This window comes from Platalea leucorodia, assembly GCF_965183815.1.
Source record: "Platalea leucorodia genome assembly, chromosome: Z".
Classification (NCBI taxonomy): Eukaryota; Metazoa; Chordata; class Aves; order Pelecaniformes; family Threskiornithidae; genus Platalea; species Platalea leucorodia.
Window position 1 is genome coordinate 14,619,415 of NC_138858.1, and position 19,006 is coordinate 14,638,420.

A 19,006-nucleotide genomic window follows, 5' to 3' on the forward strand; every position below is an offset into this window, starting at 1 on the left:
TAAGTTTGAGTTACTTTTTTCAACATGCTAGTTCTTCAAAGTTAACACTAATATTAAGAATACATTTCCTTTTTATTTGCACCCAGGTACCAGGGAATTTTATTTCTGCTTGTTCATGGAATCTGGATTTTCTCCTAATAAAGCTCTATATGGTCAGTTAGAATTTGTGATTGATAGTTGGATTTGGTAAATTTCTGTTTCTAGAAGCCAAAGTGTGTAACTATACAACATTAGTGACAGATATGCAATTTTAAATCCATTTTTGTGGATCTTGCTGGTTGAAAATGCAGTTTGATTGCAATCATAGAATATATTTCACCTAGTTTAGTTGTATTGTCAGCATTCTCAATTGTGCTGTGTCAGAAACCATGGAAGTCAAGATCCCTTCCTTATCTCGAATTGCTTACAATTTAAGTGTTTCAGATTATATAACAAGTTCTATCCTTCATCCATTTCAACAATTTGGAAGTCTTTATGTTCCTGTAGTTGTTTGATGTGTTTCTTTTCTTGTTTTAGCTCTCAACAGATAAAACCGTAAAAGTCCTGAATATATTGGAGAAGAATATTCAAGATGGATCAAAGCTTTCTACGTTACTTAACCATGTGAGTTTCAAATTACATAATTTCACAACATTGTGTAGAATAGAGTTTCTTTGCTTGCATCCTATTTAGTGATGGTTTTAAATACTCTGTGTGTGTGTGTGAAAGGAATTTCTGATGTGTATGTGATTGAGATAGCCAAATTTTAAGCTTTGAAGTAAAATACAATTGGTTATATTTTTTAAGTACTAAACATGTTTTACTATAGTACTAATAACTTTTGTTTCAATTTTAAATATTATAATTTCATCCTGAAATACTCATGGTAACTGGTGTAATTTGCACCATTAGACATTTCTTTGCTACATGTCCAAAAAACATCCTTTACACAATGAAAGAAGTACTACAGCTTTCATGTAGAGCATATTCTTCTCCTGAGCATTAAGAAAGGAGGAAGCACTTTGTTTAGGTCTGGTCTTACACTGCAAAGTTAAAGTTGTCAACGTAAACAAAATTAACAGGAAGTTTAAGATTTTAGGTTTTTTTTCCTGATATACCTAAAACGATGTGGGGATTTGGAGTTTTTATGAGGTTGATGTGTGATATTTTACATTTCATGTATTTCTTTATTTCTGCACTTTCTAATCAAAGAAATATTCTAGTAAGAATAGAGTTCTTGAGTTTTAGGGAAAAAAAAATTCCTTGATCTGCAGAATTAGAGAGTAATTATTTATATTGGAAAGGAAGAATTTGAACTTACAAATGAAAATCAGAGACATATCATTTGTACCTAAATACCTTCATCTAGATAGTTTGTAGGGTTTTTTAAGTTTCAGTATGTGGTTTGGAATGTCTTCAGCAAAATGAAAAATAAGTGAACAGAAGGTGCTGGTTTACCTGCTCTACTTTACTGTGATTAACTCTTTGTGCTAATGCTTTTAAAGTGATATTTTTCTTTTAGCTTTCTGTAGTAAAACTCAAGATTATTAAGCAGTTAATGAAATTGTCCAATGCTTGCAACTCAGAGACAAAGCTTCAATTGAAAAAAGAAGCAATCTTTAGCCACACAAGTTTTGGATTTTTTATTAAAACCTATTAAACATGATTGAAATCATTATGGCAAAGAAAGCCCTTGCTAAGGAGTAAGCTTACTTCGTTTTGCAGTGCTGTGAAGGTACCCTACCTCTATGTCAGGATGTTTGTCAGAGGCAGAGTGCACTTGCATATTCTTTTTATTTCCAAGATCAATCAGCAAAAAAAATAGAAAATATTTAAAACTACTAGAGTTTTTTAAGCCTCATTTGCATAAGGAACAAATGACTTAAAGCCATTCTGTGCAAGAAATTTACAGGGATCTCCTGATTTGCAGATTTCTGTTGATTTTACAAATACATATATCATATATATAATGCACTGTGAAATTGTTTTAGATTCCCTTACCCCAAAGGGCATAAGTTGATATGGTTTCACGAACGCCTTATTTTTACAGGGCAAGCCAACAGTGTTGAACTATGGTGTCATATAGGCAGGAAAGATTCTTTTTCTCTGTAGGCTATATCTGTACCAGAGAAGCAATGAAAAATTTTACTAGGTTTTGCTATGAATAATGTTATTATAATATTTAAGTAGTGCTGGGTGGTCGTAATTAACCTCATGTATGTTTGTTTTTGTAACTTGTACAAACACAGAAATACAGAGATTCTGCACCCTGTGCTAATTCTAAATAGATATATTTGATAAGACATGTTTTAAACTCATTGATAAGCAGAGAAAGTGAAGCAGAGAAAGTCGTGTACTACGAGTTTCATGTGACTTGTAACAATCTTTTTGTGTAAGAATTCCCTCTAGTGGCAAAAATTAGATTGATCAAAACAACAACTGGTGTGCATAGGCCACTGAAGAAAACACTAGATGAATCAGTTTAGATGTTGCTTAAAGTACGCCAGTTTTGAGTATGTGGCAATCTTCCCTCATAGTGCTTCCCAATGATACACAGAAAGCTTCTTTGTGTTCTATCAGAAGAATACAGTGAGACTTTGAAGATTTGTAACCTAGGGAGACATATTACAAACATTGCTAGTAAAACAAACATTAGTTAATTTCTAAAACAAACTATTTTTGTATCAAAAAGGAAATACAACATTTTATACACACGTGTATGTAAGTATATTAAGGTAATGTTATTATCTTTTACTTGGTAAGGATAAAAATTTGAGTTCTTGTTCACACTATCCTGTTTTTTTGCCTGTTGCAGAACAATGACACTGAAGATGAGGAGAGATTATGGAGAGATCTTATTATGGAACGAGTGACAAAATCTGCTGATGCTTGTCTTACTGCTATCAATATTATGACATCACCAAACATGCCTAAAGCTGTATATATTGAGGACGTAATAGAAAGAGTTATTCAATACACAAAATTTCATTTGCAGAACACTCTCTATCCTCAGTATGATCCTGTGTATAGGGTGGATCCTCATGGTGGTTAGTATGCTAAGAAATTTTTAAAAATCTTTCCACATTAAAAAATATCAAAACACAATCTACTATATGGTGATGCAAGTGATTGGACTTTCTGGGATAAGATTTTTATATGCAACTCTTATGCTGATAGTTCTTCCATATCACATACAGCTTCCGGAATTAATACTTTATGTTACTTTGAGGATGATGAAATGCAGAGTAAAAAAAAAAAAAAAAAAAAAAAAAAAAGAATGAAAAGTGTCCTCTGAATAACTTAGTCATACAACATCTTGGTTTACTGCAATAATGTCAGTGTAACCAAAGTATTTAGACAAAAGTATTTAGAAGTTCATCTGAACTTCAGCTTCTGTGTATAGTTATAATATGTAGGAATAAGTTATCTTATAGTCATAATCTCTGTGTATATAATGATTTATTTCAATTAAAACTATTTAGTATTTGGCATTTTGTTGTCACATGCATACCTTTAGATGGGGGCGTCCAACTTCAATAACGTTTTTAGAAATCTTGGATCCAGAATTTAGAGCAATTCTGAAAAATTAATATCATGTGAAATTCTTGCTTTCCAGCTGCTACTAAGTAGTTTTTCTTCTGTTAGCAATTGCTTTTACAAAGGTGTAGTCATGCAGTTGTTTTGGGGACACTTTTTGAGGAAGATTGTATTTCTAATATTTTATGTGAAACATTGAAAAAATTAATGAAGATGTTTTTTTATTTTCTAGGTGGTGTTCTAAGTTCAAAAGCAAAACGTGCCAAGTGTTCCACCCACAAGCAAAGAGTTATAGTGATGTTGTATAACAAAGTTTGTGACATTGTCAGCAGCTTGTCAGAATTGCTAGAAATACAGCTTCTTACTGATACAACTATTCTTCAGGTAAGTTTTATCAGAAGAATTTCTGCCTGAGAATGTTTGTTTTTCTTTTCCCAGAGAGAATGTAAAGTATGATTGTCTCAGTGAGATGAAGTATGGAACCAGTACAAACTTTTGAATTATTGACATCAGTGACTAGTTTGTTGTGTAGCAAGTGATCTTCAGGAGAAGAGCATCTAATGTTCAAATCTTTAACGGCTTTTCTTGTACACTTAAGAAAAGTTTAACCTGATTTTACTAAAAAATAGTCATAGAATCACTTAGGTTGGAAAAGACCCTTAAGATCATTGAGTCTGACTGTTAACCTAACACTGCCAAGTCCACCACTAAACCATGTCCCCAAGTGCCACTTCTACACTTCTTTAAAATACCTCCAGGGATGGGGACTCAACCATGGGCAGCCTGTTGCAGTGCTTCACAACCCTTTCAGTGAAGAAGTTTTTCCTAATATCCAACCCAAACCTGCCCTGGCACAACCTGAGGCCGTTTCCTCTTGTCCTATCGCTTGTTACTTGGGAGAAGAGGCCGACCCCCACCTCGCTACAACCTCCTGTCAGGTAGTTGTAGAGAGCGATAAGGTCTCCCCTCAGCCTCCTCTTCTCCAGGCTAAACAACCCCAGCTCCCTCAGCCGCTCCTCATAAGACTTGTGCTCTAATATCCTTTAATAACTTTATTTGCAAATAATACCAAGTAATACATCTTGTTGAATACCTTACCTGCTGAATGAATAATGTACTTGTGAAACTGCATAAATATCAGTTTGTTAGTAAAATATACTTATAATAATTTCTTGCCATTGATAGGTATCGTCTATGGGAATAACACCTTTCTTTGTAGAAAATGTCAGTGAACTACAGTTATGTGCCATCAAATTAGTGACTGCAGTAAGTACTTTTTAATTTGCAGTTTCATGTTCCTGTACTTCCGAAAGTTATTAGGGCATTTACATAGGCTCTGGTAGAGAACTGGAGTTTAGAACTCATTTTATTCTTACATGTTTTTACAGTTTGGTATCATAGTCTAGGAACAGTATTAAATCCACCTGAGCTGCCCCTATCTGCAGAGTACTCTACAGGAAGAAATATCCTACTTAATCAAGGAATTTCTTAGTTTTCATTATGTTGTTTAAAGTGTAAACACAAACCCTTTCCTCTTACCTGTCCTTTCTTGTCTTAAGAAATCTTAGCAATGTGGTTTTCCTTATTTCCTATGTTAAGATTTGAAATTATGCAATCGAATAAGGTATAGAACTAGTAGGATACTTCTATGTAATAGAATAAATTCTTTTCCTCAAAAGAGGTGGCTATGTGAAAAATTCACAGAGCAGATAAAATATTGTTTCAGGAAAAATGCAGCGCAACAGAGATGTGCTTGTTCAAGTGGGAGTTTTCCATCTTTGTAAGGATGATATACTCCAGTATTCTGCCTCAGCAAAAGGAGAGGCAAATTCTACAATCCTGACTCTGTAAATTGAAAGAATATGTCATGGGAGGCAGACATTAAAGCTTAGAGTATGAAGTAAAACTGATTTCTCAAATGTGCTCTACAGCCATACATGTGTTCACATAGTTTATATTACCACAGAGTTTAGCTCTGTACTGGAGTCTGAAATCTTAGCATTACACTGTTTGAATTTCCTATACAGTGTATTCTACCATTGACAGAAATTTTTAAAACCTAAGGTATTTTTAAGGGCTATTACACATTTATGTTATTTGAAGATTTTAAAAAAAAAAATCTATATTTGAAAAAGTTTTTATGTATTTTATAAAGAAATGCTTGCTTTGAAAAAACAAAGTAATGCATTAAAAACATGGTATGCATTAATTATAATTTGTTTAAGTGTCATGTGGAGTGTATGTTTCTATATATAATTTGTAACAATATATTTAACAAGCGATATTTTCTGTAACAACAGATAATTTTCTAACAATTCTGTAACTGTTAAATAGGTGTTCTCCAGGTATGAAAAACATAGACAGTTAATACTAGAAGAAATTTTCACTTCCCTTGCAAGACTACCAACTAGCAAGAGGAGTCTGAGAAACTTCAGGTAATTTCTGATATAGATTAATAACAGTAGCATTTACAGTTTTGTAGATGTAGGATTTTAGGCTTCAGTATTAACTACTTCTTTAAAAATCTGCAACTCCACAAGCTGTGCTTTTTTTAGAGGTTGATATTTCAAAACAATGAGAGCAGAAAATTGCCTGCCAAATGTCTTGTAATAATCACTGTTTCTTATGCCATCATATTTGTGCCTGCTTATGAAAATAATTGAAATGTCTTATACTTCATCTCACTAAGGATGTAAATGAGTGCAATGTTAGTGTGCATACAGAGGTTTTTTGTTGGAAAATTCTTCGGTTCTGTTTGTGTGGAGTTACATAATTTCTTAATTGCTAAAGCTTAATAGGAAAATTCTGCCTGAATTTCTTTGAGGACATACTCAGAGCACTCTTTCCAGGAAGGAAATCGGTCTAATATCCCTTTGAATGAGTTTCATTTAGGAACTACTCTGTTCACTTTAACTGTCTTTTAAGCACTTCAGCTGGGTTTCAGTGCATCTTCAGAATAATACTATAGGTTCAGATTCAATCTGAGAGAGAATCTGACCTGAACTGGATTTCAGATAAAAGTGAGATTGGGACACTTTAAATGATGCTAAAACATTTGTTGTTGGTGTTGATTTTGTTCCTTGCTTGCATTCATCTTGCCCCCAGAGACAGACAAATTGTTAAATATTTTATCTGATCCAGTGTGGATGAACAGGAAACATCCAGGAAAAGAAATACACTGAAACTTTGAAGTTGAATTCAGTGACCCTAATGTTAACATAAGTGCTCGTTCCTAGTATTTCCTTTTGTTTTGGTTATAGACATCAGAGAGGTCTAGCAAATAGAAAGGTGGTAGGAACAGGAGCATAAATGGTAGGTAAGCTCTTTGAATTAGGACCTGTACCAGAAGGAAGTCTCTATCTCAAGGCCACAATGACTGCATTTTTTATCTGTAGAATCCTAACCCTGGTCTGTTAAAGGGCATTCCCTAACTGTGGCTACAGTCATGAAGGGTACAGCTTACACAAAATTTTATATGGAAAGTTTTTCTCTCTAAAAGTAGTCAAAAGATAACTTAATAAAGACAATAATTACAATCTATTTTGTGCCCAGTTAGTATTTTAATAATTTGAGGAGAATGATGTCAGGGATTATCACCTTTTCATATTTGTAAAGGTAGCAATAGGTGTTGTTGATGTATGTATGGGTAGTAAACACCATACTATTTCTCAGGTTATATCATGGGAGAAATGCGGAGTGTATTCATACTGGTCCTACCAACTTAAAGACACGCTTAAAGACACTTGCATGCTAAAGTTAATGGTCTGTTACACTATCTCAGTTACCATAGGTGTAACTCTTGTAGAAGTCAGGCCAGGTCATGGTCACTATTCTCTGTTGTTTAAAAGTCCTGCGAATTTCAGATATTAAATAATATATAAGTAATAATTTATTAGGGCAACAGTTCAGTGTATTTTTTTTGTCTTGTGTTGAAAACGGATATGACATTGTACATAATAAGCCTATTAGTGTCTTAGCTGTAGGTGTTTGATTTATTAAATATTCCTGTAGATTTTTCAGTTGCTGAACTTCACAGATACTCTTGTTAGCCCATCTGTGGGCTCTTCAGTTCATGTCTTCTGCCTGAGAATAATACTTACTGTTTGTGTTAGACCAAATCTTACACTGCACAAGAGAGAAGCAAATGAATAGATAAATGTCTAGAACACCAATTTCTAGCTGTGGTAATAATTTTAGAAAGGTATTATTTAGGACCAAAAATTTTTTGTTTAGTTTTTTGTGTTAATGCTATCTTTTCTTATTAACAGATTAAACAGCAGTGACACTGATGGAGAGCCTATGTATATTCAGATGGTAACGGCACTAGTTCTGCAACTTATTCAGTGTGTGGTGCACTTACCATCAGCAGAAAAAGATTCTAATTCAGAGGAGGAATCAAACAAGAAAGTAAGATATTTTTAAAAAGCCATAATCTTTTTTTTTTTCTGTGCAGGAATGACTCTGTGTGTTTATAGGTATAGTATTTTGTTAGGGTGCTCTAGTAATCAAACATTGTAATTTTGTGTCTGCTGTAATTATTTGATGCATGACAAATGCTGATCTGGAAATCAGATTTTTATGTATGCTAAAATAATAAACAAATATATCTTGTTATTTTTAGGTGGATCAGGATGTCCTTATTACTAACTCATATGAAACAGCCATGAGAACAGCACAAAACTTCCTTTCTATTTTCCTTAAGAAGTAAGTACTGTTGCATTCTTTAGTGTATTGATGAAACAAACTCCAAATAAAGTCTGTCATACCTTAAGACAAACCTAACCACTTTGCAATGCTAAATACCTACTCATAAAGTTATTTGTAACAATATACTTTATAGATCCCTAAGAGTACTTGTCTGGGCAAAAGTTTTTGTGGAACAGAAATTCTGCAGAGAGTTCTTTATACATTTAAGAATCTGTTTGATCATGTAGGATCCTTTTATTAGGAGTCTCTTACTCACCTGTATCCTGGAAGAGAAGGCTGAGTAAATATGTAAGTGGTAAAACCATATTAATTCAGTCATCAGAATTGAAAAGACACAAAAAAACTAAAAATTACTTTCATTTAGATAAAGTTAGAAATGTCAATAGCTCAATAGGGAAAAAAAAATATATATATACCTGAATAACCGCAGGATTTCTAAGAATAATTTCTGAGGTTTTTACTGTGTTAATTTCTACTCTTAAGCCAAAAGGCTATTTAATAGCCATCTAGCAATCTGTCTGCATACTTCTGGTATCATTAAAATAAGGGATGCCACATATAAGTGAAACGCTAGCAGGTATGTTATCTTTTGGGTTTTTTTACATTCTGATTTTAACCTTTGTGGAGCATAGTACTGAGGCATCTTATCACTGTTAGATAAATCAGACCAAGCTTAAGGATATAGACACAACACCTAAATACACCAGTCCAGCTTGAGCTTTACAATTTTACCTACTTTGTCCATCTAAGTTAATGCAGACTTGAACTCAAAGCAATAAATAAAAAAATTTTAGGAACAAAATTCTACTATTGTGGATTAGCTGCTTTACTTGCAGTGCAACTTGGGGTGGTAACTGTTTAAACTATTTCTCTGTAAATGAATAAAACAAATTTTCTGCTAATATTTCAGATTTTTTTTTAGAATTGCATAAAACTGCTTTTCTGATTAAACATAGGATTACTTCTGTTTATGTCAGAAGAAAAGCTTAAATGGCTCTTAAATTTGCTTACAAAATGCATTTTCTCTTAAACAGGTGTGGCAGTAAACAAGGGGAAGAAGATTACAGGCCACTGTTTGAGAACTTCATTCAAGATCTTCTTTCCACAGTCAATAAACCAGAATGGCCAGCTGCAGAGTTGCTACTTAGCTTATTAGGAAGGCTATTGGTAAGGGATTCTTGTTTTTAACTATTATATTAATTTCTTTGTTACTAAAATGAAGACTTGTTTATTTCATAGAATCATAGAATCATTAAGGTTGGAAAGGACCTCTGAGATCGCCGAGTCCAACTGTTAACCTAACTGCCTGGTCCACCTCTAAACCTAAGCACCACATCCACACATTTTTTTCAATACTTCTAGGGACTGTGATTGCACCACTTCCCTGGGCAGTCTGTTCCAATGCCTAACCACTCTCTCCGTGAAGAAATTTTTCCTAATATCTAATCTAAACCTCCCCTGGCACAACTTGAGGCCATTTCCTCTTGTCCCATCACTTGTTACTTGGGAGAAGAGACCAACCCCCACCTCGCTACAACCTCCTTTCAGGTAGTTGTAGAGATTTCAGCAGAAAGTACTACAGGAATGCTTGGCACACATGCAGCATTTAAGGATTTTCTGACATGTATGGCTACTGTGTAGTACATAGATAATAAAATTTGGGTTAGAGGATCATTGATCTGGAACTTGTTAAAGATCATATGTATACAGTTTCTCATGGAAGTTCACTTCCACTATTCCATGACATTTTCAACATGAAAAAATGCCATTGCATACCATCTAATAAATGTAGATGTTCACTTGGAGTAAAGTCAAACTAATAGCTGCAGTTATTAATGTTAAATATCTTCTCTGGACTATTCCTTTAGCAAAGAACCTGAAAACAAATAAGTGCTTTCTTTTTTTACCGATAATAGCATTTACTTATGATATTTTACAGAATGTAAATATTTTTGTTGACATGTGTTTTGAGAGTTGTTCTTCAGTGTTACAATGTAATTAACACAGCAATTTGAGCTGCTTCTGGGAAAAATATTTTATGGTCCTATTTCTGGTAAAAAGTAGCTTTCTTTATACTTGTGTGAATAATGAGGAAGTTCCATTATGGTCCTTAAGATCTACGCTATTGCAAAGGGTATCTGCTGTACTAGTTGTCCAATTTATTTTATGACAATAAATATTTTAAAAAGCTCTAACAGGCATATTTGTAGAGAGAGAGAGACCCAATAAAGGAAGAAACATTAATGTAAATAAGTAGTGTATCTGTGATGTAATAGTAAATTACATAATTTTATGCAGCATGGAAGTTAGGTGGAATTTTTAGTAAGGTCAAGCAGTCTCTTGTGAGAAGAATCTCAGTTGCATAAATAAATACTTGTTTTTAACAGTTTGTTCTGTTTTTCTTAGGTTCACCAGTTCAGTAACAAATCTACAGAAATGGCATTGAGGGTTGCATCACTTGACTATCTTGGAACTGTAGCTGCAAGACTCAGGAAAGATGCAGTCACTAGCAAAATGGATCAAGGATCTATAGCCAGAATCCTCAAACAGGTGTGTGAGAGATCCCATGCCAGCTGCATTGACATGTATCCATTCAAATACTTGAAAATTTTAAAGATGTTTGAAAAACCGGCGTTGTGGAGAATCAGTCTTCATTGTTCAGGTTTTTTAATCAAATATACTCAGTTTATAAGTATTACATTTGTTAGCTCATGTCTTCCTTGCACCATCTCTGTAGTGATCATATGAAGTGGTTAATTACAGTGATTAAGCCAGTTTTCTTGTAACAATACAGAGGAAATAATGGAGCAATAGTTGGATTCTATCTTTAGAGGCCTTAAATACGGATGTACGTGCAGTTGCTATTGCAAAGTGGTAACTGAGCTGCTGGCACTCATATACAGGCTTTAGAGAGTTAAACTGTTAGGCCTGTAAGGTTCATTTTTATGTGATGTAGCTGGTATTGGTCATCAGGGTTTGGAGGGTTTTCTTGTTTATTTGTTTTGTTTTTTAAACTGGACTTGCATATATCTTTCATTAGAGAGTGCATATTTGCATTTCTGCTAATGCTGTTACAAATCTGCAAGGGTGGCAACAATTATCAAAGCAATGTATGCATTTGGGCTCTATACTGTACATAGTATGATGAGAAAATCTTAGATCTTATGTGTCCTTTTAAAAATGTGGACTTGCACATTTCTTATGGACGCTATACATTTCTTTCTGAACTACTAATTGTTCTCAGCGTGAGCTAAAGTTGAGTAGTCATACCAAGTTTCTTTCCCTTTCAGTTACCTGAAAAGACTACAGATCTATTACATGTACTTTATAATGACTGTTACAGATTTATGTTGAAGGAAAAACTTCTGCACTTTACAGGCATTCAGATAAACAATCAAAATTCATCTACTCCTTTATGAGGCTGATACTTCCCATAACATTTGTCAATTAGAATATTCTACAACTTATGGTGTCAAGTCTTTATGTCCATGGCTTAATATAATTTATACTTCTGTGTGCTAAGGGTTTATAGTTCTCCCCTGTTGGCAGTGATTCTGACAATTCTACATTAGACTTCATAGGGAAATACTTTAGAAGAATTCTTTTCTCTTTCCTTATCTCCAGAAGTTATAACAGTATTGAAAGATATTCTAGGAGGATACCTACCTGAACGGTGACCTACATGAATATTTCTATTTATTTTGGGTTTTTTACAGGATCAGGCAGTAACTAGACTTTGGCATCTGCAGAAAATAAAATTGCTGTGGGCAATTGAGTGCTAAAAGCATGTTTTTTCAGTTGCTCAGGAAGCTTAACATCAGTGATGGTAGACAGTACCATCTGTGCATTGTGGAAGGTAGAGTACCATCAGTCAGGGTAGTCAGTGTTGTTTTTAAATTATTTGTAACATAAGAACAAATAAATAATTGGAAATGTGTACGTGACAGCTACGCTTCACTTTGCTGTTCACATGGCAAGAAAATAAGATGATCCATTGGTAGACATACTCAGCTGTCATCATCAGAAACTTAAATGATTATTTCCATTTGGAAATGAAATTATACCTCTACAGATTTTTTCTTTCTTGCTAAATTGAATACTTAGACTCTGTTGGATGTTTCCTTCTACACTCTGATATCATTCTGATATATTCCCCAATGACTGATGAATGGTTATAACTCTCTCTACTGTGGTTTGGACTCGTGACCCATAGAATTAGATTTAGGAGAAAATCGATTCTGTTTTGACATTTTTAAGCAGTAGATTTATTTCATAGAAATCTGTCATGGATTGTCAAGTTGATTTGAACACTTGTGCATGCTTTTCATGAGTTTCTCTTGATCCACTGATATTCTGGACTTGTAACTATACCTTTCTCCACTTGCTGATGTTTGCAAGCTATATTATGTGGTGTATTTGTGACAAGATTCTCAATCTGTGCTGTTCGTACAGAAGTTAAGATGGTTATAAGTTACAAGTTTTAGCACTGAAGAAGAAAAATGTTTTGTAGCTGAAGAATTTTAAGCCAGAAATTATTCTTCTACTTTTATTATCAATATTGAATATGATTTGTTGTAGTCTTCATAGTTTCTCTTTGTTTGTTCTGGGTTTTTTACTTGTTTGAAAATAGTTAGGCAGTTAAGGTTCATCAAGCAACCCTTTTATTCAGCCAGTTATCCACAGAATTTATCATTGGTTGAAGGCTAGAATTTCGAATCACAATTTAAACGTATATTAGGGTACCAAATGCATATATAAACCTGTGTCAGTATTATGTGCATTGTAGACATGTTTTGAACTCTTGAACTTATTCATTTTGAAAAAAAATACATCCTTTTGCCTGCCGTACTATCAGCAACAGCAAAGACCTGGGTATTTCAGTATAATACTAAGGAAAAAAGGGTGGTTTATATGTATGGTTTTATGCTGCCTTGTGGATGTTGAGCACGTTAGTTTCTGACTCATGCATTGATACTGATTTATTCTCTATAACCCGTACATGGGGAGAAGTACATTGTCTCATCATCATGTACAAGATCGTTATTCAATAGTTATTTACATAGGCTAGAACTGTTTAAGATGTCAGGATATACATGGAATCATAGAACGGTTTGGGTTGGAAGGGACCTTTAAAGGCCATCTAGTCCAACCCCTGTGCAATAAGCGGGGACACCTTCAACTAGATCAGGTTGCTCAGAGCCCCATTCAGCCTGGCCGTGAATGTTTCCAGGGATGGGGCATCTACCACCTCTCTGGGCAACCTGTGCCAGTGTTTCACCACCCTCATCATAAAAAAAATGTCTTCCTTATCTCTAGTCTGAATCTCCCCTCTTTTAGTTTATAACCATTACCCCTTGTCCTATCACAACAGGCCCTGATAAAAAGTCTGTCCCCATCTCTCTTGTAGGCCCCCTTTAAGTACTGAAAGGCTGCAATAAGGTCTCCCCGCAGCCTTCTCTTCTCCAGGCTGAACAACCCCAGCTCTCTCAGCCTGTCCTTACAGGGGAGATGCTCCATCCCTCTGATCATTTTTGTGGCCTCCTCTGGCCCTGCTCCAACAGGTCCATGTCCTTCCTGTGCTGAGGACCCCAGAGCTGGACGCAGCACTGCAGGTGGGGTCTCACCAGAGCAGAGGACAGGGTCAGAATCACCTCCCTCAACCTGCTGGCTACGCTGCTTCTGATGCAGCCCAGGATATGGTTGGCTTTCTGGGCTGCGAGAGCACGTTGCCAGCTCATGTCCAGCTTTTTGTCAACCAGTAACCCCCAAGTCCTTCTCAGCAGGGCTGCTCTCAATCCCTTCATCCCCCAGCCTGTATTGATACCAAGGGTTGCCCCAACCCAGGTGCAGGACCCTGCACTTGTTCTTGTTGAACCTGCTGAGGTGCACATGGGCCCACCTGTCCAGCCTGTCCAGGTCTTTCTGGATGCCATCCCATCCCTCAGGGGTGTCAATCACACGCCTCAGCTTGGTGTCATCTGCAGACTTGCTGAGGGTGCACTCAATCACACTGTTTATGTCATTGATGAAGATATTAAACAGCACTGGTCCCAGTACAGACCCCTGAGGGACATCACTTGTCACTGATCTCCATTTGGACACTGAGCCACTGAACACTACCCTCTGGATGCCACCATCCAACCAATTCCCTATCCACGGAACAGTCCATCCATCAAATCCGTATCTCTCGAATTTAGAGAGAAGGATGTTGTGGGGCACCGTGTCAAAGGCCCTACAGAGGTCCAGATAGATGATATCCATAGCTCTTCACTCGTCCACTGATGTGGTCACTCCATCAGTGTGTAGTAGGCCACTCGGTTGGTCAGGCAGGGCTTGCCCTTGGTGAAGCCGTGCTGGCTGTCTCGAATCATGTCCCTGTCTTCCATGTGCCTTATATACATGTAGGAAATAGAAGTATTTCCTATTAAAGTCTCTTGGAAAAAATGTATTTTGTTTTTAACATTCATACAGTTGAGATATTACAAATCTGATACATAGTTTCCAGCACTAGTTTTCAGGTGAATACTTCATATGTAATGCTTTTAATGCATCTTAAAAGTGCTTCACAGGAAAATTAATGTTACCCTGTTCTGTAGATAGGCTTTATGCATTAGGTGACATTTTTTATAAAATGTGTGTTTTTTCTCAAGCTTTTTGACGGATAGAAACATAGTTGAATCTCAGAGAGCATGATTCTTCAGTGCTGGAGCTCAGAGGTGTTTGGGAACAACCTCTCTAAGTTCTTTCCTAGATTGAGTACACTTGCTGTACTTTCTCTGTATGGATGCTTTATTCCTGAAAACAGTTATACTAAATATTTTTACAAAGGGAGAAGTTATTTTTATTTCTTTGATGTTTCCCATACCTTTTTACTGTTGTCTGTTTCATATTTCTTTTTATTTTACTTTTTTGCCTTTTATCCCTTGTTCACCTGAGAAGTCACTGTTTGAGTATTTAATATTGGTAAGACAGCTAATGGTGACTTTTATAGGTTAAACCTTCTGTCTGTCTGCTGTGTGATTTCAGCCCTTTTTTCCTCCGTGACAGGGAGTCTTCAAAAAAGATCATAGAACCAAAATTAATCAAATCAATCAGTCTGTTTTAAAACCAGTCTTACTCTGCTCCTAATCTTTCTTAGACTTTAGAGCCACAGTCTAATTTGTTTCAGTCTCTGTGCAGTTTATAAGTAATTGGTTAACAAATTGTTAATATTCTGCAATTATCAAAACAAGTGACTTCCATGTATTTTATATGTGGACATGCAGATTTTTCAGATGATAATTACCACTGTAGAATATTCTGGTTTATAACTATATTTCTCCTTCTGACAGGTTTCAGGAGGAGAAGATGAAATCCAGCAGCTGCAAAAGGCTTTGCTAGATTATCTGGATGAGAACACAGAAACTGATGCATCATTAGTGGTAAATTTCAGCTTTCTGGTGTCAAGTGTATATAAAAATAATTTCAATAACATGTACTGATTTTTTGTTATGCATATTAGTACTTCAATTAAATTGTCACCCTAACATATACTGTGGACTGTATTTTCCCAAATATTGTTGATGCATTAGATTCACTTAATCTCATTATAAATCTGTTAATTTTCCTTTTCTGTATCTATTGCTTCTGTTTTCTGTGCATCCTGCTATATTTCTCCAGTTTTCTCGGAAGTTTTATATTGCTCAGTGGTTCCGTGATACTACTATGGAGACAGAGAAAGCAATTAAGTCTCAGAAGGATGAGGATTCATCTGAAGGAACTCATCATGCAAAAGATGTTGAGACCACAGGACAAATCATGCATAGAGCAGAAAGTCGCAAAAAGTTTCTTCGCAGCATCATTAAAACTGCTCCATCTCAGTTCAGTACATTAAAGTATGTTTTGGTACCACTTATTTCTTTATTAGACATGCATTTGATGTTTTAAATAATTTTTGATAAACATGTCCTAATTAACACATGGAATTTGTTGCAGGATGAATTCTGATACTGTGGACTACGAAGATGCGTGTTTGATTGTTCGCTACTTGGCCTCTATGAGGCCGTTTGCCCAGAGCTTCGATATTTATTTGACACAGGTAAACTGTGCCGGAAGCCTTAGTACAGTGAAACACAGTTGGTTTCTGATTCCAAACACTTTTGTGGTAGTGTGTCATATCTGTTCATTGTTGAGCACAGGTATTTAACAGGCCATGATAACACCATGTGCTTTCATATTCTGTATTGATGACATAAGTGATTATGTTTTTTTCTTGCATGTATTTTGTATGTCATATTTTACATACATTATTTCATTTGTCCATGTATGTGTATAACAAAATCACTATAATTAGGTGTACACTGTAAGAGGATAATTACAAAATGCTGAAATAATTTTCACGGTTTCTGTAAGATGCATGCTCATTTGGTAATGTTAACTCATGAAATTGAGCTTAATTTGATTTGAAAATACAAGCCAGCTTGGTCAGTTGCTTGCAGTTCATGTTACTGTCACTTTAGAAGCTGTTGTTTGACCGGTGTCGTTTCTTTGCCTTTTCTGGGAGAAGAGCAGTAATATGTTGGCATGGTGACATGTTTGAACTCCAGTACTAGTTTGGTTTGCGTTACTTATATTGATCTGCCTACAGAGCCATTCTTAAAATTATAGTGCCCAAATCCAACTCTCCTGTTAAAAGAACAATGGTGAAAGCCTCAACTGAATGAGAAAAGGAGAGTTTAAAATGAAGGGACTTAAAGTGAACATACAAACCCTGTGTAAATCCTGTTTGGACCAGTCTTAGAGAGGTAGCAAATCCTAGTAAAATCCATGCTCAGTTATCAGTGCCATGGAACATCACTTGCATGCCCCTTTTACTGTCTGAGAAGATATATTCAATTTTTAGTAGACAGATATTCTTACTTTAGTTAAATTGTTTGCATGTTACTCTGCTGCATTTTTGCCTGTTAAAGATTGTTTTTTACCTTCCCAAAACAACTGAATCTTATTTTTTGTTCTCTTACTAGATTCTGCGTGTACTTGGTGAAAATGCAATTGCTGTTCGAACAAAAGCCATGAAGTGTTTGTCTGAGGTTGTTGCTGTAGACCCCAGTATTCTAGCCAGGGTAAGAAAGGAAATATCCATTATGCACATATGTTCTTCTGTCGTGCTTAAAATAAGTCTTCATTTCTTATTTTGAATCTGTGTTTCATTTGTTCTTTTTAGCTGGATATGCAACGAGGTGTTCATGGACGGTTAATGGATAACTCCACTAGTGTACGAGAAGCAGCTGTGGAGCTGCTTGGCCGATTTGTGCTCTGTCGTCCTCAGCTTGCTGAGCAGTACTATGACATGCTGATTGAAAGAATATTGGTACGGTGACTAGTGATATTTACGATAAAATAAGTGTCATTGGAAAATTTGTTTGTAACTGAGTTTATATGTTTAATAATATGGAACGATGATACTGAGAGTAAATTATATCTTATTGTTTTACTGTTTTATCATGCTTTTAAGACCAACCTTGTGAAATGCATCACTTGTTTCCAGTGATGCTTTTTGACATAAAGGTAAACATATATAGAAAGTTGTACTGCATCAGAACCAGGATTATATTCCTTTTTATTCCATTATTAAGGCACAAATTAGGTGAAATGAGGAATTTTGCCACATTTCTGAAGGCTGAGATATGGGTCATTGAGGGCAGTTGAGTAGTGTGGGTGATGAAGAAGGATCTACAACACAGTAATCTGAAGAAGTCATTTGTAATCCAAAAGAAAAAAAAAGATAAAACTACTTTACTTTTCTATGCTATTTTTAGTGTTTTAAAAGGCTTCTTATTAGAATTTTTGTACAAAAAATGTTTTTTGTCTGGGCATTCAGGTAAAATACAATGTTAGTCTAGCTGTAAGATAACACTAGCTCTTAGCATCCATGTCAGGTTTTTAGTCAAATAGTACTCATTTGCTATAGTTACATGATAAAATGTGTTTGTGAAGGGTTTTGGAGATAAGTAGCTTCATGTGCATATGAGCATGCATAAAGCAGTTCATCCTGATGTTCAGATTCAACATGTTTTGAATAAGGTAATACGAAGTGAAGCTCCTCATCCATCTCCTTAGACGAAGCCTAGGAAAATGGAAAAGATTGTTGCATGTATCTTATCCATAAGCTTTATCTAAGACTTGAAGTACTACAGTCCAGATCTACAAAGAATCTTGTGTGTTCCATCAAAGTAGCTAAAGCATCATCACACCTAGCTTGTAAGCTCTTGAATTAAGAAGTGGAATTATACATTTGCAACATCATGAGCTCTTAGATGGGAGGGTATAGATGGAGGAAGCATTTCAGCATTCTGCGGACTCAGCCAGAACCTTTAGAATTGTTGCAAATGAAGTTGTGCAAGCTATGCTGACCTTTTGTATAAATGCACTCCAGGATATTTTAGCTGCCTTTTCTAAATAAATTTTGCAAGTCAGATTTGATGATCTTCAAATAATAATTCATATAATACATAAATTAATTAGTATTTCTGGTTAGTTTTCAAGAATGTAATGCTTTTCTCTTACAGGATACTGGTATCAGTGTCAGAAAAAGAGTCATAAAGATACTTAGGGATATCTGCATTGAACAACCGACATTTCCCAAAATTACAGAGATGTGTGTGAAAATGATTCGGAGAGTCAATGATGAAGAAGGCATTAAGGTAGAATGAAACACATACTTCAGGATTTTAATTATCATCATTTTAGTGTTTCTGTATTTTGACAAAAGTAAAAAAAGCGTTGCGCTGCTCCTTTGTAATAT

At 35.3% G+C, this 19,006-nt stretch overlaps 1 protein-coding gene across 6 annotated transcripts in view; it reads left to right on the forward strand.

Moving 5' to 3' along the window:
* The window catches only part of NIPBL (NIPBL cohesin loading factor), a 158,846-nt gene that overhangs the window by 117,698 nt on the left and 22,142 nt on the right, over positions 1-19,006 (forward strand). For all 6 annotated transcript variants that reach the window (XM_082337167.1, XM_082337165.1, XM_082337166.1 and 3 more), the window contains 15 exons: positions 517-603; positions 2,795-3,026; positions 3,749-3,900; positions 4,702-4,782; positions 5,851-5,951; positions 7,785-7,923; positions 8,138-8,220; positions 9,258-9,390; positions 10,630-10,773; positions 15,555-15,644; positions 15,883-16,097; positions 16,198-16,300; positions 17,226-17,324; positions 17,426-17,572; positions 18,771-18,905. In XM_082337167.1, coding sequence (XP_082193293.1) covers positions 517-603; positions 2,795-3,026; positions 3,749-3,900; positions 4,702-4,782; positions 5,851-5,951; positions 7,785-7,923; positions 8,138-8,220; positions 9,258-9,390; positions 10,630-10,773; positions 15,555-15,644; positions 15,883-16,097; positions 16,198-16,300; positions 17,226-17,324; positions 17,426-17,572; positions 18,771-18,905 — 1,941 coding nt within the window. The remainder of the gene's footprint in view (positions 1-516; positions 604-2,794; positions 3,027-3,748; positions 3,901-4,701; positions 4,783-5,850; positions 5,952-7,784; positions 7,924-8,137; positions 8,221-9,257; positions 9,391-10,629; positions 10,774-15,554; positions 15,645-15,882; positions 16,098-16,197; positions 16,301-17,225; positions 17,325-17,425; positions 17,573-18,770; positions 18,906-19,006) is intronic.